This window comes from Mus caroli, unplaced genomic scaffold, assembly GCF_978045245.1.
Source record: "Mus caroli unplaced genomic scaffold, Mus_caroli_1 scaffold_13, whole genome shotgun sequence".
In the NCBI taxonomy this organism is placed as follows: Eukaryota; Metazoa; Chordata; class Mammalia; order Rodentia; family Muridae; genus Mus; species Mus caroli.
In genome coordinates this window covers 22,620,509-22,648,075 of record NW_028227268.1, presented here as the reverse complement: position 1 = coordinate 22,648,075, position 27,567 = coordinate 22,620,509, and the positions used below count along the sequence as shown (strand labels likewise).

The 27,567-nt window shown below is 42.2% G+C and overlaps 1 protein-coding gene across 1 annotated transcript; it reads right to left on the bottom strand.

The window, feature by feature from the left end:
- Positions 1 to 6,940: 6,940 nt before the first annotated feature.
- Positions 6,941 to 13,488, bottom strand: Krt39 (keratin 39). Its single transcript, XM_021177123.1, has 7 exons — positions 13,036 to 13,488; positions 12,106 to 12,188; positions 11,323 to 11,479; positions 10,537 to 10,698; positions 10,307 to 10,432; positions 8,806 to 9,026; positions 6,941 to 7,187 (listed from the first exon to the last, which is right to left on the bottom strand). Exons 1-7 carry the CDS (start codon positions 13,486 to 13,488, stop codon positions 6,941 to 6,943), a joined length of 1,449 nt encoding a protein of 482 aa, XP_021032782.1.
- Positions 13,489 to 27,567: the final 14,079 nt, after the last annotated feature.

Below are 27,567 nucleotides of genomic sequence, written 5' to 3'. Positions count from 1 at the left end.
GATTTTATATAACTGGAACCTCCATGCCTTTGATTAATCTACAACTATTATAGTAGCAAGCTTTAATAATCATGGAAATCATTTGATGCTATGACCTACACAGGCATGGAACTGACCTGACTAGGGTTATAGGGAAATGAAGAAATGTCACACATACAAAAGAGCTGAGATCAGGTGGGTCGTGTGCTCTGATGAAGGCACACACTGAACATATTTATTACGTAGGGCTGAACAAAGAGGAGGCTCAGCTAATCTCGGAAGAGAAGGAATTCTTTGTAGAGAAGCAGCCTCAGGCTTCAGTCATTCAGGAGGAGGAAGCTTTCTGCCCAAACTGTCAAGATTCTTCCCTGGACCAAGGCCTTGTCATTCCCATGGGTCTGAGACACTGGGGTTTCTAATGTGGTTGTGCTCTTGTCAGCAATACCCATTCACTCAGCATTTCATCCACTCCTTTACACAAGGTCATTTGGAGTATAGAATTTGTTTAAATTTTGGTCTTGCCTTGTACTAATCGCAAGGCATTGAGAAGGTTAGTTGACTTCTCAAAGCCTTGGTTCAGTTGGTAGCTGTGTAAATAATGACAGCATTACAGGGGAATCTTGAGAGGTAAGTGAGATCATCCGTGGGACGTTCCGCAGGATCCCTCCTATTGATTTCTCTATAACCTGGTTTCAATGAACACCGAGACCAGGAAGAACAAAGACACCAGATACTGTGCTGGGGGGAAGGGCAGCCTCACAGACCCATCTGAGCTGCCCTGCTCTTTCTCATTTCCACAATACTGATTGTGTATGTGCAGGACTGACTTCAAGCTTGTCCCTCTCTTTTGAGAGGGCATCTTCTTCCTGTTGATTGCAGGAAATCCAAAGGTTAGTTATTTGGAGCAAGACCTTTCCAAAAGAATTCCATGACGTTCTGAAAGAGAGAGAGAGAGAGAGAGAGAGAGAGAGAGAGAGAGAGAGAGAGAGAGAGAGAGAGAGAGACACCCGTGCTCCATTTTCCTTTGGGCCATTCCATGGTTCCACTTTCTAGTGGAATGAAGTCGTTAGGATGACTTTGGCTGACTGTTGTGTTGTCAATTAGCTTAAGTGAAATAACTTGTAAGGGTTAGTGTGTTTGCTTTACCAATGGAATGTAAGTTCCTCAAAACATCAAAAGGACACCTTCCTAATAATGTTATGGGGTGTCTGACATGCTCTAAGTGCTTTGTATACATTAATTAATGTCGTCACCCCAACACTATGAAGTATGTGCTATTAATAGCCCCATTATACAGGAAGTAGAGTGGAGAAGTTAAGTAACTCCCATAGGATCTCACAGCTGGGGAAACAAACCCAGCTTGTCTAAATTCAAATATTTGTTCTCTGTCGTTTGGTTCTTGAGACAGGGTCTCACTCTGTAGACCAGGCTGGTCTTGAACTCACAGAGATCCTTCTGCCTCTGCCTCCTGAGCACAGGGATCAAAGGCATGGACCACCATATCTGATGAGTATTTGTTCTTAATCAGTGCATGATTCAGCTTCTTGACCAGATATGGGCATGTTCTCTTCTAGCTATTGCTAATGTCTCACTTCTAGGGTTTTCTAGAGTGCTTCTTCTGGAACTTAGTCTCCTTAGTCTTAGTCTCCTTCTCCTATTCAGGTTTCAGATTCCTCCTGAGTAGGCTGTAGCTTTATTTGCCTTCCACCTTGTGACTTCTCTCTTCAATCAAGGTCACACTGCAGTGCAGGGCAGGTGTTTCTCAGGCAGTGACAGTGAAGTAGGACAGTGAAGTTCTTTTTTTCTGGTTGGTCAGTGGAAACACAAACCCATCAACAATCCCCACTCATGTTCAGACAAGACCCTTGTACTGTTATCTACAGTTGGAGATAGATAGTTGTCTATGACCAAACACAGCTTCAGAGAAATGCCGTCTCTTCCTGACTCTTCTGGGTCAGTAGGTTAAGTGGCTTAACCTCCAAGTTAAGAGTATCATCAGTGGTACTCTCCAAGTACCTCTGATACCAAATGAAGTAAAGCCATCTCCAGCATGACTCTGAAGCACCTGATGGTCCCATTGGGTCACCATCAGGAGCTATGATAGCAGACTTTTGCTTTAGAAGGAAGGTCGACTTGATTATTTTTTCCTTATGACAAGGACACAGGGAAAGGAGCTTAGTTTCTTCAGGAAATACCAGTATGTCTTCTCCGCTGTTGCATCATGCAAGACAGAGAAGGGGGAGAAGGTTAGGGAGTGGATCGGATGGAGAGAGAAAAGGCAAGGGAACAGATTCTGAGAAAGGACGACACAGAGAACTTTTCCAGGAACTTTGCTTCTGTGATGCCTTTATTGAGATGTCTTAGAAAACTGGCATTTTTCTATGTTGTTTTTCTGTGCCTGGAAATGGTGACCTATAGCTTGAAGGCATGGCCTAAGAAAAACTCTCCGAGCATGATGCTCAACCTGAAAGGATCATTCCAACTAAAACAAACCTTCCTGCTGTTGCCAAACACAGTTGCTCCCCTCTGCCTGCATGCGTGGGTAGTTCCCATGAAGCTGTGAATCCTGCATGAACACATTGACCAGGTATTTCCAGCCAGTCAAATAGGGGAAGGATTCATTTCCTATAAAAGACATTTGATTACAGTGTTGAAGCAATGAGCACATTCCAGACTTGTCTGTGCTGATGCTAACCCAGGGCTCTGTAGTTTGGATGCTCATTCTTTTTGCCCATGACTTCTTCCTAAAATGAGCATTTTTCTTTTGTGTGTGTGACACACTTCACTTTGTTTCTGAACCTTATTCTCCTTTTCACTTCCTCTTATCTGAAGAGGACATTTGCCTTTAAAATGCTTTTTCATTAGAGAATACTTTCCTTTTAAATAAAATGGGAAGATTAGGATAAACTTAGCCAAGAAATAGGCTCATTTCTTCCTAGCGTAAGATACATTTCCCATTGCTAGCTACATGGGAATCAGGGAGTTATAGTAAGACACTATCATATCTAGTTGCTAAAAATCATATAGAGATCACCGACAGCATTTATAGCCTTTAAAAGAAGAGGAGTTTGAGGTTGTTATTTCTGGCATCACCTCCTGTTTATAGATATAGATGACTAGACACAACAGGGTGAGTCAAATCACATCTGTGTTTATAAGAGAAGCCAAGGACATTTGATTTGAAGAGTTTATGATGAACACTCTAGAACATACGGAGAGAAGGCAAGTGATGCCTCTGGGACTGAACCAGAGACCAGTGTCTTGTAGTTGGCTCCGGGTTGACTCCATTAGACCCTCCTGTTTGGTTTTTACTGTTGTCTAGTGTGGATGTGTTGGGATGTGAAGTAAAAGAAAGACTTGGATTTTCTCATTGTCTAGTAGCCTTTTTCTCTGGGTCCTCAATTCTCTGTGACACGAAGAAGCCAACTAGCTGCTATCAAAACCCCTTTCTAATGTTAAAGCTCACCCAGCCCATGAACTTGGAAAGAGGACTGTGGGTGCTAATGACACAAGGTTCACTTTTGGTTTCTCATTAGCAACATTGAGTGGGAATGGAACTTTGAAGAGCTGAAAAACAAAACAAAAACAAAACAAAAAACAAACAAAAAAGCCACCCACCAAAGCTAATGCAGATTTCTGCTAGAGGAGACTGCATACTATATCATACAAGAAGGGAATTTAAAGCACCTAGACTTCATCACTCATTATCGTGCAACCCTGAGTGCTAACATCTGTAACCAGTGGTTTCTCCAACGGTTCAATGAGATTATTGGTAGTAGCTACATTATGATGGCTGTGTGATCATCAAATGAGTTAAAAAACTTTGCTAATGTATTATTATTGACTTACCCCATTTTAGAGTCATGTAGATAGACATGGAGAAGAGGAGCTGTCTGGGGGGGGCATCGATAAGGCTAATGTCAGAGTTTACAAGAAAGGGCTAAAAGGCAGGGGGGCATGTATGGAGATGATCAGTGATGCTACCTGCATATGTAGACAGATCACAGTGGATCCTCATTAATGCACAGTTACTGTGTTAACTTAAAAAGATGGACAAGAAGTCATAGAGATTGTGTGTGTGTGTGTGTGTGTGTGCTCTCAGGCCTGAGAGGAGCAGTGGTTGATGTCAGCTGTCTTCTTTTACCACTCTTTATTTTATTTCTTAAAGACTGGCTCTCACTGAACCTATAGTGATTTGGAGTCTGGTTAGCCAGAAGCTCCATCAATCCTCCTCGCTGCCTCTCCAGCATCTACGTCTAGCTTTGTTATGTTGGTTCTGTGGATCCAAACTCAGGTTCTCATATTGCTGACCTGTTACTGAAGCAGGTAGAACCAAACAATGGGCAAACAAACAAGCCCCTTACTCCCCACCCCCACCCTCCCGCGACCCCCGTGGCTGTATAGGATGCTTATTCAGTTTTCTAGAAAAATCTAGACTTGATACTGCTTTGATTTATTTTATGTTTTTGGCCAGAGGCAAAGAAAATCCTGAAGATATAGTTTTACATGCTCATATACAAAGGAAATAGGAATAGGTCTGAGAGGTGCCTGGTTCTGTTTTTATTATGCAGATCATAATATTTTATTTTTTTGCACGGGGTGGCATGGGGGATATTTTGATCAGAGTAGGAGAAAGGTGTCTTCTTTTGGGGCATAAATGGAGAATGTCATTGTTGCATCTGCCCAAGGTTAGAGGTTCCTAAATCATCCTAGGTTCAGATGGAATCAAGAGAGCAAGGTGAGTACCTCTCACCTCTTAGCAAACAACTTCTTAGTTAGTGTTGATGGTGTATAGCAGGCAGGATCTACCTGGCCTAGCACTGAATCAAACCGAAAGGAAACAACTATGGATTAAGATGACACCTGTCTAGTGCCTAATTTAAGGACCAAGAACTTATTTCTGCCTAGCACTCGGCATCATTTACAAAGTCTTCATTAGCCCATTGAACCCTTCCATTATATGCCAGGCAAGGCCAATGCTGTTAAATCATTTTTACTCAAGGTCACACACACACACTGGGTGGAAGCTGTTCATGGTTTCTGAGCACCGTGTCTTTACTCTGTCCATAGTGCCATCTTGCAGACTGAGCCAATACATAGTGAGGGGCTGACAGGAGCGGCTCTGCTTATGTCATTGAGAAACTGACAACAGAAGAGACTCTTCCTGGAGGCTTGCATCCCATCTGCTTTGTGTAAGCCACTGTTCTTCTGGAGGAAGCATTCGGCTGAGCTGTGAGTCCAGCACGGCAAATGTCTTTGATGTGAGCATCAACTGGTATCTGACACACACTCTAAGAATTCAGAGATGCTTTATTTAGTGTAATTATGAGTATAATCACAGAAGATGTTCTATTTTTGCACCTCCCCCCGCCATTGCAGAACATTGTTAAAAACTTTTGAATCATGACTAAATAACTAAATTCGCAGAGAAAGAATTTTAAAATGAAGTAATGATAAAAGAAAATTAAGTCTAGCTAATTAGCTAATGACAAAACATACACAAGGATCAGGTACAGAATGGGTTTCAAGTGCTCTCAACGACAGCCCTTTGAAGCAGGTGTGACCCTCAGTGAGTAAATAAGGATATCAGTGTGAGGAAGGCTGGACGTTTTATGCAGTCATGATAGGAGATTGGCAAGTTTAAGAATCAGGTCTTGGAACTCTACAATTTGTGTTTGAGTTAGACTTTTTTTTTAAAGCTGACACCTCTGAAAAGGTCCAATATATATTTTTTTAAAGAATGACTCCCCTGCTCTGTGGACCTGCTCTAAAAGTTGTGATACAGGCTGGAACCGAATGGTGGCTGCTGGCATTTGCAGCAGCCTCTTACTGCCAAGCAGAAATTACTCACTAATGCTCTTTTGGAAAGTTTGGGGCTCTTAATTCCATCCCTCTCTGATGGAAGGATTGATGCAGGCATCTAAGCTATTTTGTTCTTGTTACCCATCAGGTCTTATGTCTTGAGAAATCCAGCTCTATGCCCATTGTCAAACAAGCAGATCAAACTCCCATACCCTAAGGGATAGGAAGAGAAACAGCCAACCTTTAATGAGTGGATCCAGGCTATTGCTTCAACATGATCCTAAAGAGAGACCCTTGGATTCATACTACACAACTAATCTTCATTCTTAAAGAAAATATTTGGAGAAGAGCCTTGTGGTTCCTCAAGTTTCAGAGACTGTGGACATCTGCCTTATGTAATGGCCCCAGTAGGCCTCCGATCCCACATACTTAGGAGGATGAGGCAGGGGACCACAGGTTTATGTCCCAGCTGGGATACAGAGTGAGTTCAAGGTCAGCCTTGGCTATTTAATAAGACCCAGCCTGAAAATAAAAGATGAAAATCAGAATGGGGGAAGAATCTAGAGCATGCAGAAAGCTCCCCCCCAAGTTCTGTTTTGGTGACAGGAAAATATACTAGTACAGAGAGTCAATTGGTTGAGGTGGCGAAGGTCAGCAGGATCCAGGCATGTCATTGTTTCATTCCTGGGGACTAGTCATCTGGGTCTTCCTTATTTATTCTGTTCCTGTGTCGGCTTCATTCTACATCCAAAGAAGGAATTCAGAAGGCAAGGCTGTGGCTTTTTACGTTTCACGTGCCAACTGCCAAAACCAACCCCAGAACTTGTCTGACTGGCTCTACAGAGGTACAGAGATAAACAAGGCTTGAATAAACAAAAGGAAAACCTGCCTGTCTGACACCTGACTAGGCAAGCCATATAGGCACTAGCTAACCAGTTCCCATCCCTGCGACAATACAAAATGTCCTTCCAGAGAAATGTGACTTATTATCATGTTGGTAGCAGTGACTTAGGGAAGGAGAAGAACAACACATGGGAGCCCACTGTAGTAGTAAGAAACTAGGTACCTTAAGGGACTGGGGGTTTCTTAAGCCTTTCTGGCAGGAGCATGCACTGGCCTCTCTTTCATGAATGAAGGTCATTCTTATCACCTTGAGATGCTAGACTTTGGTAGCTCTGGTGATGTAGCAAGGCTGCACATGCTCGTAAGAAGAAATGACCTTCCCATCCTTGATCTCCTTGGTGATGGTGCATATCTTAACCAGTATCCGGGATGGGGGTCCAGAGGCACGGCAGGGCTTGTGAATCCCAGGGAGTGATGAAGATGTATAAACTGGGGTAAAACACTCCATAGCTCTGGCCTGGCAGGATGGCTCCCACTTAGTGGCACATGGGTTACAGGGAAGCCTAAGTAGAAACAATGAGAACAGCAACAACAATAGCAGCAGCAATAACAACAAGAGCAGCAATAGAATTTTAGTGATCGAGGAAGGGCAATGATCGCTATGGAGAAGATGGGAGTGGCTAAGTCTTCAATACTTGTCACTCAAACACAATCACCACTCAATGCTCATTCATTCATTTTGTGCTGTGGTTAGCACAAAAGAATGGAGAATTAGAGCAGATCCATTGGAAGATAGCTTCCTGGCTTGAGAAGTATTACCTGGGTTAAACTGCTATTCTAGCTCCATGGGAAACAAACTGCACCAGCAATCAAAGACAGGGGCAGGGCCCAGCTCTCTTGTTTGCTAGTGGGTGACCTTGGCTGAAGCAGTCAAGCCCTCCTGAACTTTAGTTTTGTGTGGTCAGAATGGACACAATGGGGACTTAACTCCCATAAAGGGTATGCAGAGAGTGGAGGGGCTTTCTCTCTGGGGAATGGAGATGAGTTAGGTGATTTTCTGCTGTGGGGGGAGTTTGTCATACAATTAGAGGTGGTCTGAACCCTACTTACAGAGGAATCTTTAGCATATCACCAGGAAGTGTCAAAGTGCCCCTTGTGAATGTCTGTATGTTTTATATATATATATATATATATATATATATATATATATATATATATATATATATATATATAGTTGGAGTAGCCAATAGTTTGCACTAAACATTCCTTTTACAATACATGATTTTTATTGGGTAACTGGTGGTCTTTGCTATGCTATAGTTCTTTAAAGGAATAGTGCCCCTTAATACTTGTGCTGTGCACACAAGAGAATGCAGTGAACCAAGGTGACTGATTACTGTGGCACAGTTGGTGTCCTTTGCAGTTTCAATGAGGTTTTTGTGGGGTTAGTTTGGCCTGAGTTGCTTCAACAAACTCATGATTAGTTGAATTCTGGATGGGTTGGCTGGCTTATTATCACTAAAAACGTACAGAGTTTTAATTTGTAAATGAAAGGATGTGGAAGCCCTTATCAGCATGCTGCTGTTGGGGTGAAGGGCCACATCTGGACAGGGTTGGGGGTTTCAGCCTGAGCACGCATTGTGTGCTTCTACTGGACCAGGGTTGTCCTTTCTTACATCAGCAAAGTCCCATGTTCAACGTAGGTCACGTTTCCCAACCTTCCTAGTGCTCTGACCCTTTAATACAGTTCCTCATGTTGTGGTGACCCCAACCATAAAGTTATTTTTGTTGCTACTTCATAATTCTGCTACTGTTATGGATCATACTGTAAACATTTAATATTTCCTATGGTCTTAGGTGTCCGCTGTTGAAAGGGTTGTTTGACCTCAAAGGGGACGTGGCCCACAGGTTGAGAACGCATGTCTTAGTGAGATGCAACCTAGGAGGGACTGATTTGGTATGCATCTCTTCAAACCGATTTAGTTCCACACACATCTCAAGTTAGGACTATGTTACAATTGAAGGTCTTTAGAGAATATTTGATAATCTCCATCCAGATGTCCCCCTTATTGTCAAGAAAGTCGAAGCATAGTTCTCGAATGGATGCCCTATTTCCCATGTGTGTGTGTGTGTTTGTGACACACACATTTCTTTCCTTTATGTTGCTTTAATTTTACATACCTGCTATCTAAGCTCTCAAGAAGGCTTCGGTATGTGGCTATCTCACACTCCAGCCGGGACTTGACGTCTAGCAGAACTTCATATTCCTGGTTCTGTCTTTGCAGGGCACTGCGGATATCTGCCACCTGAGCCTCCAGGTTGTGGATCAGACTCTGGATTTGGGCCAGCAGGGCTGTGTAGCGGGCCTCCGTCTCCGTCAGGATGCATTCCTGGGACTCTCTCTATGGAAGAGGAGGCATACAGACTCTAATGACTCCTGTAAACGTCCCAGAAGGTCATGGTTAAAGCCATTCTAAACAATAGCTTCTCTGTGACAGTACTAAGCGTTCTCTAAGTCCTTTATTACTTCCTAACCAAATAAATCCAAACAAAAATGTTGCTTTCCTTTATTCCTTCTCTTTCTTATTTCTCTGGTTTATTTCTCTTTGTCTTTTTTTTTTTAAACCACTTAGTCTCCTTTCCTCTGGCTCATGAGAGAGAAAAAAAAAACCCACCTCACTTCACTGAAGGCTCAGGCATTAAAATCATACCAGGACACCTCATTCAGCCCGCGTTTGAGCCTTTGAAAGGAAGTGAGCAATGTTTAACTAGAAGCATTCACCTCAGTGTGTCAATTCCTTTATAAGTAAAATATGAGTGTTGAAACTGGAATGGGTCAAGTTCTTTCTTGTTCTATCATTTTGTAAGTCTACAGATAATGGTGGGGTTTTAGGTTTTAATAACCTCGGTTATTCACGTGGTTATCTCAACTTTTACAGATGAGAAAAATGAGGTTCAGTGAATTGCCCAACATCTCGTGAGAAGCAGCTGATGTAACCTGGAGAAGGCTTTGCTAATGCCTGCCACTCCTAGCAGGACATTTGAGTACTGTCCTATTTCTGAGTCGCAGTCTCAAGAAGCAGAGATGCTGGCAGTGGAATCTGATCCTGACTCATTTCTTTGGTGACTTTGGGAAGGTCACTCATAGCTTTGGGACCTCAGTGTCTCCATCTGTGAGCAGGGTGTGATGGCTCGTATTGTGGTTCTGGCTTGGGAAAACCACCCTGGTTCTTAGAATGTCGTCAGTAAAGTTGGTGAATGGTTTTACGTCACCTCTTTCAGAATGTTGTGTCATAATCCCAATGTGAGAGTTTACGATAATGCTTTGCATAAGAGAAATCTAATGCTTTCCTGGTGATTCCAAAAGTGTTTTCCATGGGTCATGGGCACTGTGACATACTCTGGGGAGGGGAGGGAAAGCATCCATAATCAAATAAGTTTTGGAATGCTGAGTCCTGCACACCTCCTTGGAGATCCATGGCACATGCCACTTTGTAGGCTAGCTTGGAGAAAGGCTAGCCTTTGTGAAATCCAACATTTCCAAGACTTACTTGACCATGAAGTTCTTTTCTAGTCACAGACTCTTTAACTAATAGACACGGTTTGGGAAACAGCGTAACACTCAGTCATCAGGGACTGTTGCCACCAGTGTAAGGTTAGGCTTGGTCAGCCTGTTGGGTACCATTCTGTGCTGGGCCTGCAGCTCAACCTCGAGGGCACTTATGGTCCGTCTCAGCTCTATGATGTCCTTCTGGCAGCACTGCTGCTGCTGAGAGCTGCTCACTACTTGTTGATTCAGTTCCTCCATCTGAAACACAGAGATTCCAGGTATTTTGCAAGGAAGCATAACATATCTAAGGACTCGTAGACATATGGAGCTTATGGATTTTTTGACTTGTTGGCTCTCCCAACCTGTGTATTGAACCATTCTTCTACGTCTTTACGGTTTGTCTCCATGATGGACTCGTACCGGCATCTCATTTCTTGTAGGATTCGATTTAGGTCAACAGAAGGGACAGCTGTTACTTCAATGTTGATTCTGTCCCCTAGTTGGCACTGTAAGGAATTAACTTCCTGTGGAAAAGGAAAGAATGTGAAGTTGTTTAGTGAACAGATGACCATTTCCTACTGTGTTCTTGTTTCAATCTAACAGAAATAATTTAGTTTAATTGTGTCTGGGATACAGTACACAACAGAGGGGCACATGACTTGTAGGTGTGATTGGGATGCCCTATGGTGACTGAAGGGGATTTCAGGTATGGGTGTGCTCGAACATGTGGAAAAAGAAGAGGGAATGACTAACAATATTGACTGATAGTATCAGAATTCCAGAAATTTTAAGACCATTTATAGAATGAAAAAATGGAGGCAGTATCACAGAAGTGGGATTTTATGGAACGACTACCTACCATCTCTAGGCTGCTCATATCAGAATTGGCTTTTTTTCCCATTAGGATGTGGCAGAATCTGTTCAAGGATGTCTATACCAATGAATATGACAAAATTGGGACCATGGAGAATATTGTACCTAATATGGCATTAGGTGTTACATAGTAAATAACATAGTATGGGCGGTTGCAGTATGACCAGAGCTATGGCGAAGTGTCTAGTGGGAATATACTTTGCTATGTACAACTCAAAGGAACCAATGCTAATGTTCGGGGTTCAGCCTGTACTGACTCTTGGTCTCTTTCTTACTTCCTCATGATTCGTTTTGAGGCACAGAAGTTCCTCCGTCAGAGACTGGACTCGGGCCTCCAGGTCAGCCTTGCTCAGAGTGAGTGAATCTAGGATCTGCTTCAGGCCGTTGGCATCGGCTTCCACAAGCTGGCGCAGGGACAACTCAGCTTCATAGCTTTAAATGCCAGAAAGGGGAAAGAACAAGGCATTAGAATGTAGATGCACATGGTGGGCTCTGTAGAACTTCCTGCTTCTTTCTCCTCTGGGTCTCTCTCTGTGTTTCTATGGAAGACGTTATTCTTTGTAGCAGTGAAGCTGTATCATGGCTTGGTTGTTAGTCTACCTGCACGATGCCACCTTGGTGTCTTTTGAGAGGAAGGAATTCATTTTTCCATCTTTGCTCCTAAAGGCAACACGTGTAAGAAAACCATTGGGTTTGGGCTCAGGAAGTGTGGGTCTGCATTTTGGCTCTCACTTGTATCACACACACACACTTTAGTGTAAGTTTTTTTTTTTCTTCTCATTTTACCAAGGTTTTCTGGCCTGGAGCAAGGTTACAAGATATTGACCCTTCTTATCTCACTAGGGGGCAATCATATGAGTCCTTTTGTCATCCCGGAGGTGCTGTGTGCAGGTTAGGGCTATTAATCTTAATCACATTGAATCTGAATGTCTTTTCTGGGTTACTTTTGATAGGCTATGGAGTGGGAGGCTTAGTGCATGTGGGGACAGTCTCCCTGGGAATATTTAAATCAGACTCAGACGAAGTCTATCACCAGTGACAGTGCTGGGCAGGCTTACTTGGCTCTCAAGTCATCTGCAGCCAGTTTGGTGTTGTCAATTTGTGAGACCAGTCTGGAATTTTCAGCCTTGGTACACAAGATCTAGAATTAAGAGATTGCACACACAAATGAGACAAACACCAGGATCCTGTACTTTAAGAACCAAAGGACCGTGTGTTCTAGTTAGCAGAAGACTGGTTAGGATTTTCCTGACTCTTCAGAGCCATGCTTAAGAAACATGGGGGAACATTGGACAATCAGAGTTCTTGTTAGTTTTCTAAGAGATTATAAAAAACCATGCAAATAAAAACCATTTCTGTATGTTTTCCTATTAAAATATAGCATGTCTTATCTACATTTTCCCAAATTTACCTTGGCATTCTAAAATGCAATTTTGAGGCCAGACATATTTTTTTCTCATAGCCTAGAATGGTGGCTGGAACATTTTCGTTGTTGCTTAGTAAATATTTGTGGAAAAAATAAAAATTAAGTAAGCCCAGGAAGGCATCAGAGAATGATTAGACCGGAAACAGGTTTGGAATAGAGACATACTATTTAAATACTGTCACAATGACAGCATGGGTATGAAAGGCACTAGTTGTTGTAACATGGATAAACACTAAAACTATTTAGAGACTTTTTAAAAATCAAAATAGCTTCTCAGAACCTTGTTCTCTCTCTCTCTCTCTCTCTCTCTCTAATCTGTGGCAGCGACTCATTAGGTGTCAGTCCCGAATTATTTGGTTATAAAATGGCAGAACATACTCTTGATAAGCCAAAGGAGCTATAGAACTTTGTGTACCATCTCAAGTTTTCTTTTCTTTCTTCTTCTTTTTTTTTTTTAAACATAGCAGCACAGAAGGTTCTAGAATGAATAAAATTAAACAGATAACCACTGTGTGGAGAGCATCCATCCACAGTTTAATTCAGCATCTTGCTGAGCTCTTACCTTCTGCTGCAGCTCCTCGATGGTGGTGTAGTAGGACAGGTAGTCAGGACACAGGATGGGGAGTGCCTTGCTGCATGCCTCCTGGATTTTATCCTCTAGGTCCGCGTTCTCTCCTTCCAGCATCCGCACCTTTTCCAGATAGTTTGCAAGGCGTTCGTTCAAAATCTGCATGGTCTCCTTCTCATGAGTGTTAATGCCTTCAGTGCACCTGCTGCCGTCATCCAGACAAGGATGGAAGCTGTAGGTTCTTATCAAGTAATGAGGGCAGCGATAAAGGCAAGGGCTGGATCCACAGCCCTGACCCTGGGGAGTTTGTAGAGCGCAGCCAGTTGACTGGCCATCATGACAACAGCTCTTGTTAGAAGAAGAGTTCGTCCTAAAATTTGTATTCCCAGAGCAGTTTTGGGGTGGGGTTGAAGAAGAAATCGTCACTGTAGAGCCCTTGGTATCCATGGTGTGTGTCCAGCTTCACGTTGTCTGCGAGTCTGAGGTCACCACCCGAAGCACCCTTAACCAAGCCTAAATGCGGAGCCTGTGGCTTTTCTCCTTTGAAGTGCTTATATAGCCTTCCTTCCAGCTGGTGACACAGAGGTGGGATGTTTTCCTTTCTCATGTTTATATCGAATCCCACAGGAACTCCTCATTAATCTGCCCGAGAAGAGTTACTTGTCTCATAAAAATGTGCATTTAGGCGGTTACTAAGTTATTACCCGTCGCAACTGCTACTTGTCATCCGGTCCAGAGCTTCACACTGGGTCTTCAAAAGGAACTCCCGCCACACTCTTAACAGCACCCATCATTAAGCAGGTGTGAGGGTGTTTCGACCTTTAAATCCTTGCCGACCTTTCCGGCTGACATTTAACTTGACCTGGAATGAGTCCAACCTTCTTTTTCCTTTCTTCTCTAGAAAAGGGAAACTCTTAATATCTGGTAATTACTGGAGAACTTAGAAATCAGCATTTTATTTTGACTTTGATCTGACCAGCTCATTTCTCCATTTCCACCACTTGGAGATGGTGAATATGGATGAAAATATTTAAACAGAGTTTGACCAATCCAATTGCTGGGATCATGTTTGAGCTTTTCTGATAGGATTTGACTGCTAATAGAACATTCCCTGGGAAAGACGCTGATTACTTTCTGATGGCCCACAGTCTGTATTTGATAGCATTCATATTGCCCAGTGTTTGTGTGGTACATGAACCTGTTGGGCTTGATTTGATGTTGAAAGGCAGGCATGTTATTTCTGAGGGAAACAGCTTTTCACCTTCTTCTTCTTCTTCTTCTTCTTCTTCTTCTTCTTCTTCTTCTTCTTCTTCTTCTTCTTCTTCTTCTTCTTCTTCTTCTTCTTCTTCCTCTTCTTTTAATAAGTTACTTGGTTTTGATTCTTCATACAGCCTCCAAGAGAGAATGACTTTTCTCACTTTTCTCAGCTTCTAGAGGTGACCCACATGTATGCTTGGATAGATGTCACTTAAAGGCCCATGTGTCATTGGTTTGGTCAATCAGTGTGGTTGCCATGGTGAGATGGTAGGATCTTTAGGAGGCAGGGAGAATTTTAGATCAGTGGGGGTATGTCCATGAGGGAGATATTGGGACCCCAGTGCCTTTCCATCTATCCTAGTTTGTTTCCTGTAGCTGTGGTAAACACCACGACCAAAAGCAAGTTGAGGGAGAAAGGGTCCATCTTACATCTTATAGTCTGTCATGAAAGGAAGTCGGGACAAAGAACTCAAGCACAAACTGAAACGGAGGCCATGGAGGAGATGAGATGTGCTTATTGGCTTGTTCTTCATGCTCACACTCAGCTACTTTTCTTACATCTCCCAGATCCACCTGTCAACAGAAGGATGACACTTCCATCTCAACCATTTATCTGCAAAGTGCCCCACAGACACACCTACAGGCCGACCCGACAGAGGTGCCTTCTCTGTTGAGGTTCTCTCTTTCTGGATGCTAATAGTGGTTAGGCTAACACACACCAGCACACTCTCTCTGCCTCCTGGATGCCAAGGAGAAAGCAGCTTTCCCAACCACTCAGGTCTATTGTGATGTGCTGCTCTCTCTTCAGAGGCCATGGAAACAACTCACCATAGACCTCTGCGAGGATGAGCCAGAATAAACCTCCCCTCCTTCAAGGTGGTTCATATGAGTATCCCACCCCACTGAGATGGAAACCTATGCGATCTTCTTACATCTTCCAAACCCAAAGGGTGCCCTTGAGTTTCGCTAATATTCTAGCCACTCTTACACAGCTTCTGCCTCTTTAAGGACTGCTGTGATTACATTGGATCTACACAAATAACCCAGCATAACCAGGTAATTAGCATCTTTATGTCCCCTTGGCAGTGTAGCATGACATATCAACAGGCATGACCATATTTGCAAGGAATCACACAATTCATAATAGTGGCAACAAACATAAAGTTATAGGAATAAATTTTGTTTAAAAAGATACATTTGCATGAAAAAAATTTTAGTTACACTCAAAGACAGAAAACCAGGATAAACAGAAGGGCGTGCCGTGCTCTTGTATGGAAACACAGTTTACATTATTAAATAAAATCTCAATTGTATCTATGTTAATTTAATTTATATCCCAATGATGTGTTGAGATCCTCTCAAAAATATATTTTCCTCCAGCTAGATATGATACTTTAATGTTTTATGAGAGAAATTAGTCAGGAAAGCAGAAGTAGCCCTTTCAAGATTATTATAACAAAATGCAAGACTTTAGTAATTAAAATAGTTATTATTGTGTTATTGATGCGTGAGTGGTCAGACTAATAGAATAGATTGAATAGCCTTTGGAGAGAGTCCTAAACAGATTTGGATCTAGTGTATGATAAACAGGATGTTTAAAACCAAATGCGGGAAGTGTAGGCTGTCAGCTGCACCATGGGGACAATTCTGCATCACCACGTGGAGATGGTGAATACAGTCTTCTCCAGAGTAGATGAGAATCACATGGATGAGGGGAGATGGTGGAAACTCTTAAAAATAAAAGTGCAGTGGATGCCAGGCAGTGGTGGCACACATCTTTAATCCTAGCACTCGAGAGGAGAGACAGGCAGCTATGTAAGGTCAAGACCAGCCTGGTCTACAGAGAGAGTTCCAGGAAAGCTGGGGCCACATAGAGAAAGCCTGTCCCAAACAAAACAACAAAACAAAACCCCAAACCAACCAACCAGCCAACCAACCAACCAACCAGCCAGCCAACCAACCAACCAACCAACCAACCAACCAACCAACCAGCCAACCAACCAGGCAACCAACCAACCAAAAAGTCCAGTGGAAGGACTAGGCAGGGAGAGTATAGGAGACAGCTGAGGATACAACTTGGGTAGGATGAGGGGGAGTTACAGGACAGGTTGTCTAGGGTCAGGCTGTACAGACAATCATTGCTAGGCAACTAAGAACCTGAGCTTGTTTCATAGGAAGCATTAAGAAGTTTTGTACAGGGGCTGGTGAGATGGCTCAGTGGATAAGAGCACCCCACTGCTCTTCCGAAGGTCCAGAGTTCAAATCCCAGCAACCACATGGTGGCTCACAACCATCCGTAACGAGATCTGGTGCGCCCTCTTCTGGAGTGTCTGAAGACAGCTACAGTGTACTTACATATAATAAATAAATAAATCTTTTTTAAAAAAAAGAAGTTTTGTACACTAAACTAATATGCTTGTTGATTAAGATTCCTATAACTTTTATGTTTGTTGACTAGCTCAAGAAGGCCAAAGAAGCACGTCAAGGTGGATTATGTAGAACAGCCATGGCATAGCCAGAATGCTGAAAGTGAACAGAGGCTCTAGCTGGTGATGGAAAATGGTGATGACAAATCCCCACTGCTCTATAACAACAAAAAGAGGGAGGACAATGCCTTCATGGAAGAAGAGCCTCTCGACTACAGGGAAGAGAGATTTTATGGATGGGAAACAAACATGCTTACAGGGAAAGGAAAATTGACCACATAGTAAAGGAGACACAGAAGAGGCCAGAAGAAGAAGTTAATGGATGGATTGTGGTTTTGCAGGAATCAAAGGCGAATCAGTTCAATAGTACAACACGAGGAAGTGACTCATGGGAAAAATGACTTAAAGGACGGAAGCAGAGAGAAACACAAATCCCAGGCTTGACTTTCTTGGCCCTGAATTTATATAAAAGTGCGCCAAAAAAAAAAGATAGTTATCAAGGACCCTGATATAGCTGTCTCGTGTGAGGCTATGCCAGTGCCTGGCAAATACAGAAGTGGATGCTTACAGTCATCTATTGGATGGAACACAGGGCTCCCAGTGGAGGAGCTAAAGAAAGTACTTAATGAGCTGAAGGGGTCTGCAACCCTATAGGTGGAACAACAATATGAACTAACCAGTACTTCCAGAGCTCTGTCTCTAGCTGCATATGTAGCAGAAGATGGCCTAGTTGGCCATCATTGAGAAGAGAGGCCTCCTGGTCTTGCAAACTTTATATGCCCCAGTATAGGGGAGCACCAGGGCCAAGAAATGGGAGTGGGTGGGTAGGGGAGCAGGGCAGGGGGAGGGTATAGGGAACTTTCAGGATAGCATTTGAAATGTAAATGAAAAAAATATCTAATTAAAAATGGGAAAAAGATAGTTATAGCGAAGAGTTACAAATTGCAAAAGAATGTGACCCTCAGTACTGTTAAATGTCTCCTTCTAGCTTTCTTTATACAGCTATGAGATTAGAAATTGTCTCAAGCATTGTAGTGACCCCTATCAGTATTTTACAGATTCGTAATTTTGAGTTGCTGTCACAAAGTTCTTCCACGTTTCTGAAGTTGTAAAATAGATTCTACATGTCCTTTTTAGCATGTTTGCGATTTACATTTTATTTTTGAGAGCTTGATCTATTTGGAATTTCTTTGGAATTTGATCTATTTGGAAGGTTCTTGTGTACAGTTGTAGCACATCTTAATTTCTAATTTTAACTGTGTTCTCTTAGAGCTCAATTTATAATGAAATACATCCATTGAAAATATGCAGCCTCTGGAGGTTTGAAAACACACACACACACACACACACGCACACACACACGCACACACACACTCATCACCCAGATTTAGATATATAAAGAATATCAGAACCAGCCCTGTAACTGCCCTCATGTTCTTTCCAGCAGAATCACCCTCCTTGTAGTGTCCACCACTTCTATATGTATGTATGTATGTATGTATGTATGTATGTATGTATGTATGTATGTGACTACACTGTTGCTGTTTTCAGAAACACCAGAAGAAAGCACCAGATCCCTTTGCAGATGGTTGTCAGCTACCATGTGGTTGCTGGGATTTGAACTCAGGACCTCTGGAATTGCAGCCAGTGCTCTTAACTGAACCATCTCTCCAGCCCCAGAAGCATATATAAATATAATCATATTGTTTATATTTCCTTGTCCCTGACCCCTTCATCTCATCAGGTATCTGAGATTCACCCACACTCTGATAACTAGTAGCTCATTATTGCTGCTGGGTACTATACCATTACGTATTATGCCTCAGTTTATTGAAACACACACACACACACACACACACACAGAGGCACACGCGTGTGTGTGTGTGTGTGTGTGTGTGTGTATCATGTATGTGCCTAGTACCCACAGAGTGCAGCAGAGGGCATCAGATCCCCCTGGAACGGAGTTACAAATGATTGGAAGCCACTATGTAGGTCCTGGGAATCAAGACCCCCGCCTTGGCAAGAGTTACAAGTGCTCTTAACCACTGAGTCATCTCTCTGGATCTGAAGCCCTTGATTTCTGACTCAAGATTCTGGGACAGGGAATGCTGAAGTGGTGTATGTTATGAGTACAGGACTTATATGTGTTTTCTCTTCGTTTGGTCATGCCATTTTGGGATTTCTGAGTAGTAAAAGTGTATGTTCAACTTCTCTCCTGTAAGATTAAATCTGAGAGAAACGACAGGCATTATCCCCACAGATTTTTTCTAGGTAGAACCTTCTGGGCAGAGGAGAGGGGAAGGTGACTTAGCAGCCAGTCTGTGGTGAATAGCTGAGGGCTATTCAGGGTCTAGCTCCTTCTGTAGAGCCAGTAAAGGTTCCTTGAATTGTAAACACAATCATGTCTTATATAAAAATATTATCAATCAACAACAGACACTTTAGATCACGGTGGGATCATAGTAAATTGGAACTGAAAAATTTATCACTCAGTGACACCGTGGCCACGGTGATGTCCTATGAAGTGCTTGTTCTGATGCTACTAGCTGCATACACTCTATAGCATGCTCAATGATATGTCAGGTATGATAATAAACTATCCACTGGTTAAGGGATTTACTATGATATACCTTTAATGATCATTTTAGAGTACATTCTTTCTATTTATAAAACAGCTTACTATTATGCTCACAAGGAATGACAGTGCATGTTTGTAATTCCATCACTTGGGTGGCTAAGGTAGGAGGATTCTGAGTGTGAGGAGAGCCTAGGCTACATGCCTATACCCTGTCTCAAGGACAAAACAAAGGCAAACCCCCAATAAAGCAGTATTGGAAGCCACTATGTAGGTCCTGGGAATCAAGACCCCCGCCTTGGCAAGAGTTACAAGTGCTCTTAACCACTGAGTCATCTCTCTGGATCTGAAGCCCTTGATTTCTGACTCAAGATTCTGGGACAGGGAATGCTGAAGTGGTGTATGTTATGAGTACAGGTATGAGTACTGCTGTGCTTCCACCACAGCAGCCTCACATACCTTATATTTTTCATATTTTTTAATTGCATCAAGAAGTCTGACCAACTACTATACTTGCTTCATAACTACACTCTGACATTCACAAAATGAAAAATATTGCCTAGTAACATATAATTCAAACATAATCCTGTTGTGAAGAAAGACCTGACTGTCCTAAATGCATACTGTGAGGAGTAGGAGCCCCACAAGTTATGAACACTGAGTCCTTCTGGAATGCTGTCTTCAGACCCTAGAATTCAAGTCTCTCTCTCTCTCTCTCTCTCTCTCTCTCTCTCTCTCTCTCTCTCTCTCTCTCTCTCTCTCTCTCTCTGCACTTATAGATGAGAGGTCATCATAATTTTTCTCTAACATCAAGTGTTAAAATTAAAGGCATCCTATCAAGGGAATTACTAATCCCATGAAAACATCATATTCTTAACCAAAAATTAGGAACCTTCTACATTTTACTGGGTGAATTTCTATTATTTAGTTCAGAAGCAAATTGCGATTTAAATGCTTGACAAGCCAGAAGAATACACACTGTGTGTGTGCATGTGTCCAGTACTTCAACGAATGCGGAGAAAGGCCTGTCAGCACTGTTTTGCGATGTCAAGCTTCCCATAACTGACAGCCCTGCCCTTTGTATATAATTTGCTCTTGGTTTATCATCATCATTATCACTGTCATCAGCATCAGCATCGTCATCAGCATCAGCATCATTGGCATCAATTAATTTGTTGTAGGGTGTTGGGTGAACTGTAGAGTACGTAGTGATCTAGATTCATATCAGTCATAATATTGGCTTATAATCTTCCAGTCTTAAGAAAACATATTTGAGTTGCTATGCAAATGTACTATACCTCAGTGAAGTAAGGGAAAAAAAATCTGTGCAATGGTCTTGCAGTTTTAGAGGTTTTAAAGTCATTATTGGAAGACAGAAAGGTATGGCCATTTGGCTGGTACAAGTGGACTGTAGTCAAAAGTCTTGTTTTTCCAACAACCCTAATACCACTGAGAATAAGATGGGTAATCGAAGAGCAGGTTAGACTTGGAATTAACCTGTACCATTAGAATAATATCAGTTCAACACTATGCAAAGGACTGTGAAGGGTTCAAGGTAACTGGGGGTCCCCCAAGTGGCCACCCATGATAAAGATTTTTCTACTTTGATTGTCCTGTGCTTTGCAGGAGCCCAGGCTATAAACAGCCCCTATTTTTCCAAAGACAAATAGATTTACTGAGCAGACAAATTGTCCGACTTGGTGGGAGGCAGCTATGACTATCTTTTCTGATAGGAAACATGGATATAGTTCACTGAGAAGTGTTTACGGGTACTGAAAAATTGTTGAAAAAGAATAGATGCATACATACATATGTGTGTATATTTATACATATTTATAATATATAAATAAAATGTAAATATAATACATTGTAAATAATTACATATAAATGATATAATAATATTTTATAATCTTTTTTATCTTTCATGTGTTTTATTAAGACCAAACAGGAGGGAGACACAGAGACAGAAATGTCCATTTACAAGAATAAGGCTAGTAGACAGTATAGACTTCTTGGTAATTAGATATTTCCACTAGCTTCTCTGCTTGCACATAGGTTGACAGGTTTGTGTCAAAACCAGAGGCTACAATCCAGTGTGCTAGATAAATGAAAAGTGTGCACCTGACCACACACACGCCTCAGGTTTTGATTTATGTCTGTGCTGTGCTTTTGGAGTTGGAAATGGGACTGGAGTTTTCAGAATACCGCTAGCAAGGTTATTTCAGATCTGGAAGTCGGTCCTGGTCTTTTATGCTCATTCTGGGCTGTTATCCTAATTAGTCAAATGTTGTGTGGAAGGGGTCCATTTAATGAACATGGTGCTTGAGTTCATCTTCTACAGCTGTAACAAAAAAACCTGGGCTGTGTACTCTATAAAGGAAAAAAAAAAAACCCTTTTATTTGACTCACAGTCAAGATTTAAGAGATGGTAACATCACCTGCTTAGCTTTAATAAAGTTTTTTTTTTTTCAGATGGCATCAAAAGGATGAGATTGTGTGTGAGGGAACTTCATGGGGAGGACAGAAAAAGACACAGAGGAGGTGCCCAGCCTGCTTATAACTGTGGCAGTGCCGCAGACGAACCTTACTTGGGTCCTTGATCCACGGGCGAAACTCGGGGTTCTGCTTACAGGTGGGCAAGGTGTAGGCGAGAAGGGAGTGACAAACAGATACGACACAAGGGAGTGTGGATCTGAATGTATTTTGTCTCAAAGTGAGCACATGTCTTATAAGTGACTTTTACACAAAACAGAAGAAAGCCTACAAAGGACTGGCAGAAAGCAACTGGGATAAAAATCAATGTTAACAACTGGGATCAAAAGCAGCCCCACCTAAGGTCAGCTTAATCTTAGAAGTCAGGGGCAAGGGCTTTTTGCCCTTGCCATAGTTCCTATTCTAGTCTATTGTATAGTCCACCTCCCCACTAGGCCATAGGAAATTCCTGTGTATGGGTGTAACTCAGCTATCTATAGTTCTAAGTATCTACTCTGGTTCCTCCTTAGATCACAAACTTCCTTCTTCCTAGAAAATGGTAAATTACTGCATTTGGGAGTAGCATGCCCTGAGATTTCTTTTTTTTCTGTTTTTTTTTTTTTTTTTTAATTTGAGAAAATTGGATTTATTTTCTCTTTTCCAAGATTCCTTTTTTTAAATTTTTTTAAAATTAGGTATTTATTTCATTTACATTTCGAATGCTATCCCAAAAGCCCCCCACCCACTCCCCCACCCACTCTCCCACCCACCCACTCCCACTTCTTGGCCCTTGCATTCCCAAGGCCATCAGTGGAAAGAGAGGCCCATTGGTCATGCAAACTTTATCTGCCCTGAGATTTCTAACTCTATGTAGTAGATAGTAATGCCCGATTTCTTTCACTATCTCTCTTACAATACTAGAGGCAAATCTGAATGTCACTGAATAGGCAACATTCTTATTGAATTCAAAGCCCATGGTCAGCTCAAGGACTGCCTAGGACTGGTGAGTAATCTAACTTAGCTATATGTTAAAAATCAATCCTTAGACGCACTTATAATAAAGCAATATTATGGGAAAGCACACAGATCTGTTTACCAACCAAAGCAAGGACATTGGAGCATTCATTACACAGAATGCCATGGTTCCAGGAGACTAAGTTTCCATGAACTTTTCGCCTCAGGACCACGTCCAGGCTTTTTGGCTTGTCAGGCAGGTCACTACTGGAGTGGATGTAGCATGGCAGGATCTAATTTCATATCACTTCATACATTTTTTCCGGACAGTGTCACTTTGTTCACAAAGCTAGATTTAGGTCGGACTCCATCCCAGCAGGTCCCGCCCCTTAATGTCCCCACCACCTCAGGCAAGGTGTGATGGTAGATGCCTATAATACCAGCTACTTGGGAAGCTTTTGTCAGAAGATGGAGATTTCAAAGCTATTGTGTGAAAATCAGTGGAGCGCCAGTGGCACAATTGATTAGCACACTGTGTGTGTGTGTGTGTGTGTGTGTTACTCTAATAGTTAGAAGACTAACATGAAGTACAAGCTGCACGTCTGCTACATATGCATAAAGCACCCAGGTCCAGCCCATGCATGCTCTTTGGTTGGTGGCTCAGTCTCTGTGAGCTCCCATAGACCCAGGTTAGTTTACTCTGTAGGCCTTTTTGTTGGGTGCCCTTGATCACTCTGGCTCCCTCATTCCTTCTCCCTACTCTTCCACAAGACTCCTCAAGCTCCACCTTTTGTTTGGCTGTGGATCTTTGCATCTGTTTCCATCAGCTGCTGGATGATGCGCCTTGGATGATAGTTAGGCTTGGGCTCCTATCTGCAAGCATAGCAGAGTATCATTAACAATCTCAGGGTTGGCCCCCCTCCCATGGGATGGGTCTCACTTTGGAAATCAATCTGGCAGTTTCTCAAAATATTGGGAATGATTTTACCTCAAGACCCAGCTATGCCACTTCTGGGCATATACCCAAAAGATGCCCCACAATCCCACAAGGATACTTATTTCACTAGATGCATAGCAGCACTATTCATAATAGCCAGGAACTGGAAACAACCTAGACATCCCTCAACCAAAGAATGAACAAAGAAAATGTGGCATGTTTATAACACAATGGAATACTACTCAGCTATTAAAAATAAGGACATCAAGAAATTTGCAGGCAAATGGATGAATATATGTATAAATATAATATATATAATATATAATATATATGAATATATATATAAGTATATATACTTTTTTCTTGCATGGTATTCTTGTGTTTCTCGAAATTTTAGCATCAGAGCAATACTGGAGCTGCGATGATACCCCATGTGTTAATTCATCTGGAAGACTTTTCACTTTAAATATTTTCAAAACCTTTTTAATTGTTAGAGGAAGAGCCATGTTGTGTAAACACATTTTATATAAATGGTATAAAGTTTTAGGTCTGAAATTTGATGTATCCTTAAACCCTCATGAACTACAATTGGCATAATTTTTTATGAACATTCAAAGGAGAAATAGAAATCAATGGGGAACTATCCTCTAGTTGTCTGTTGAGTTTCTCTGAAAGTTTTAGATTTTGAAATAATTACATACACACAGCAAGTTATAAGCAAGGCATACCAGGGACCTGAGACTCCTGCCTCCCCTGGTTTTTACATCTGATTTAATTAGACTACAGATGCAAAATCAGGAAATTTCCATCCAAACATTGGGTCATTTTTGTTCTGAGTGATCTTCTAAATGTTGTCATTTGCAGGAAACTAGGTGGAGTTAGAGATCATCATGTTAAGCAAAATAAGCCAGACTCAGGTGTGTGTGTGTGTGTGCCACACTTCTCTCATATGTAGATGAAACCCAAAATAATTATACATGGAAATAGAAGGAGAGCTGTCAGGGAAGAGGAGAGGGGTCTGGGGGGAGGGGAGTAAGGGGGAGTAAGGATATCAAATGTGATCAAAGTACATGTGTGAAAATGTTCCAATGAGATCCACTAATTTGTACGCTTAAAGTAAATTAACAAGCTAGGTTTTGTTGCTGTTGTTTTTGAGATAGGAGTGGATATATCGTAGGCTGACCTCATTCTTGCCATGTAGTTATGGTTGATGTGAGCTCCTGATCCCTCTTTTGTTCACCTCCAGAGTGCCAGGATTATAGGCTTGCACCACCACGCCCAGCGCTGTCATCAAATCCAGAGGTTTGAGTATGCAAGGCAAATGCTCTGTCAACTGTGCTACATGTGCAGTCTCCAAAGTGGTCATCTTGGGAGTGGACAGAGAAGCACATACACATAAGAAATGCCTATGTGTCGATGATGATTTCTTTTAGCATTTGAAAGTTGCCACTTCCTACTGGTGTCATGGTTGTAGTGGTTTGAATATGCAGTGTCCCCCAGTCTGACCTTTGTAAGATGTTAAAGGCTTGGACCCCATGTGGTCTCGAGATTTTTGAGAAGTGGGGCAAGTTTGAAGAGGCAGGTAAGGTCTGGTTACAGGAAGTCTCTGGCAATGCTGTGCTTTTGAAAGGTATCTTGTCCTTGGCATCTTCCTGTTTGTCTGTCTCTCCACTTCCTGGTCTCTATGAGTTGACCATCCTCTACTGCATACTCATCCCATGGTATCCTGCCTTACTGGCCCAAAGCAACGGAATCAACTGACCATGGCCTGAAAACTCTGCACCTGGGATCAGAAACTAATCTTTCCTACTTTAAACTGTACCTCTCAGGCATTTGCCTCCATGACAAGTCCAGTGGCTTATGGTGTCAAACCGGTCGTTGTTTAAACAGTTTTTCTTCAATAGGTAAAGTTTTATTCTCTCTAGGTTCTTTCATTTTAATGTTTGCTCTTTGGTTTTCAGAGGTCTCTCATCTATCTATCTATCTATCTATCTATCTATCTATCTATCTATCTATCTATCTATCTATCTATCTATCCATCCATCCATCCATCCATCCATCCATCCATCCATCTATCTATCTATCTATCTATCTATCTATCTATCTATCTATCTATCTATCTATCTATCATCTATTACCTGTACACACACACACACACACACACACACACACACACACACACACACACACACATCCTGTGTGGATTCTGATTTTTAAATTTATCCTTTTGGATGTCAGCTTGTCTTCTTGAATCTATCAGTTTGACCTTTGTAAGATGTGGAAATTTTTAACTTTTATTTCTTTAAATACAGTTGGCCAAGCACTTTCCACTCCTTCCATGATATGAAGCTTAAATCTTCTGATATGGTCCCTGTTAGCATTTCTTCTAGGCTCTGCCCCACAGTTACCTGGCAACAGCCAGGTATGCCTGAATCACTATAAAAGGGGCTGCTTGCCCCATCCTCATTCTCTCTCTTGCTCTCTTCCCCTATTCCCCCACTATCCCTTCTCTCTCATTCTCCTCCTGCCTCCATATGTTCATGGCTGGCCTCTATTCCTTCTCTCTCTCTCTCTCTCTTTCTCTCTCTGATTTTCTCTGTCTCTATTACCCCCCTCAACTCCCCTTCCCATGCCCTAAATAAACTTTACTCTATACCATACTCTTATGTGGCCCTTGTACTATACTTTTGTGTGGCCCTCATGTGGCTCATATCTCAGGGGAAGGGATGCCTCAGCATGGGTCCCCAGAGGCACCCCCTTCCCCTGCACCATCCTATGTCTCCACCAAACACATCTGTGGCTTGGCTTCTTTATCTTTTTTATAAAACAAAGTGGTTCTAAAGTTCTCCAGAATGCTCCAGGGCTTCTGGATTATTTTCTGTTTGTTGTTCAGGCTGGGTGACATTTTTTTTCTGCCCTGTGATCAGATTTTCTGCTCTTTCTTCAGCACATCAAGGTCTTTGACTCTATCCACTGAGATTCACATTTTGGGTTAATGCTTTTTTGTTTTTTCAGTTCTGGAAATTTCCCTGGGCTCATCCTGCTGTCTTCTTTACTGAGACATCCCTGTGCTTTTTGTTAGCTGAAAGAGCCAATCAGATCACGGTCACAGGAGCTTTTCTGTGACAACTTCTTTTGGATCCCTCACCAGGTTATTGTAGCACCCTCATGGGCGCCTTGGAATCTGTTGTTTGTTCTTTTTCATTAGACTTGATGTTTTTCTGGTTTCTGAAAGGACACGTGAATTCTGATAGACAGTGGAACATTGGTATATTATATTCGGAGACTCTGGCTGTCATTTCAATCTGGTTCAAACATGTTTCCCTGACATTATTTGGGAAGGGAAGGGAAGGGAGATGCTACCTCATGCTGCCAAAGAGGAGTGGAGACCCAGGCTCCCCACTTCCTGTTTTAACAGCTAAAGGGAGGTCTCTTCCTTAGTGCCAGAAGGCTGAGATTTGGCTCCTTCCCTGGGTACTACTTGGCTATGTGGGTAGCGTCTTGTTACTACTGTCTTCTATGTGCCTTTGTTATTGTTTTCCTCTAGGCTTCCTTGGAGACCAACCCTTAAGAGGATTTCTCACAGCTAGAATGAGGTATTAAGTGCAAACTCACTTCATAGTCTTCACTGCAGTAGGGGAGGTCTCAGTATTACCCAGGGAAAATGAAAGTCCTGAGACCCCCTCCTCAGCCTTCTCTGTCTTGACTCCCAGGGGGAAGTTTATGGCCTGGAAAGATGGGAAGGTCTGTCCTGGTAGGCGTGGTAACAAACATAATGATCTTTTACCCCTGTAGCATTTGCTTGGGTTGAGTGGCTAGTGTCCAAAGGTTTTCTGTCTTTCTAGGTGGTCCCCTTTCTGGTTCTTTATCTAGAGAGACCAAGTTTTTTCCCTGAGACATCTTTT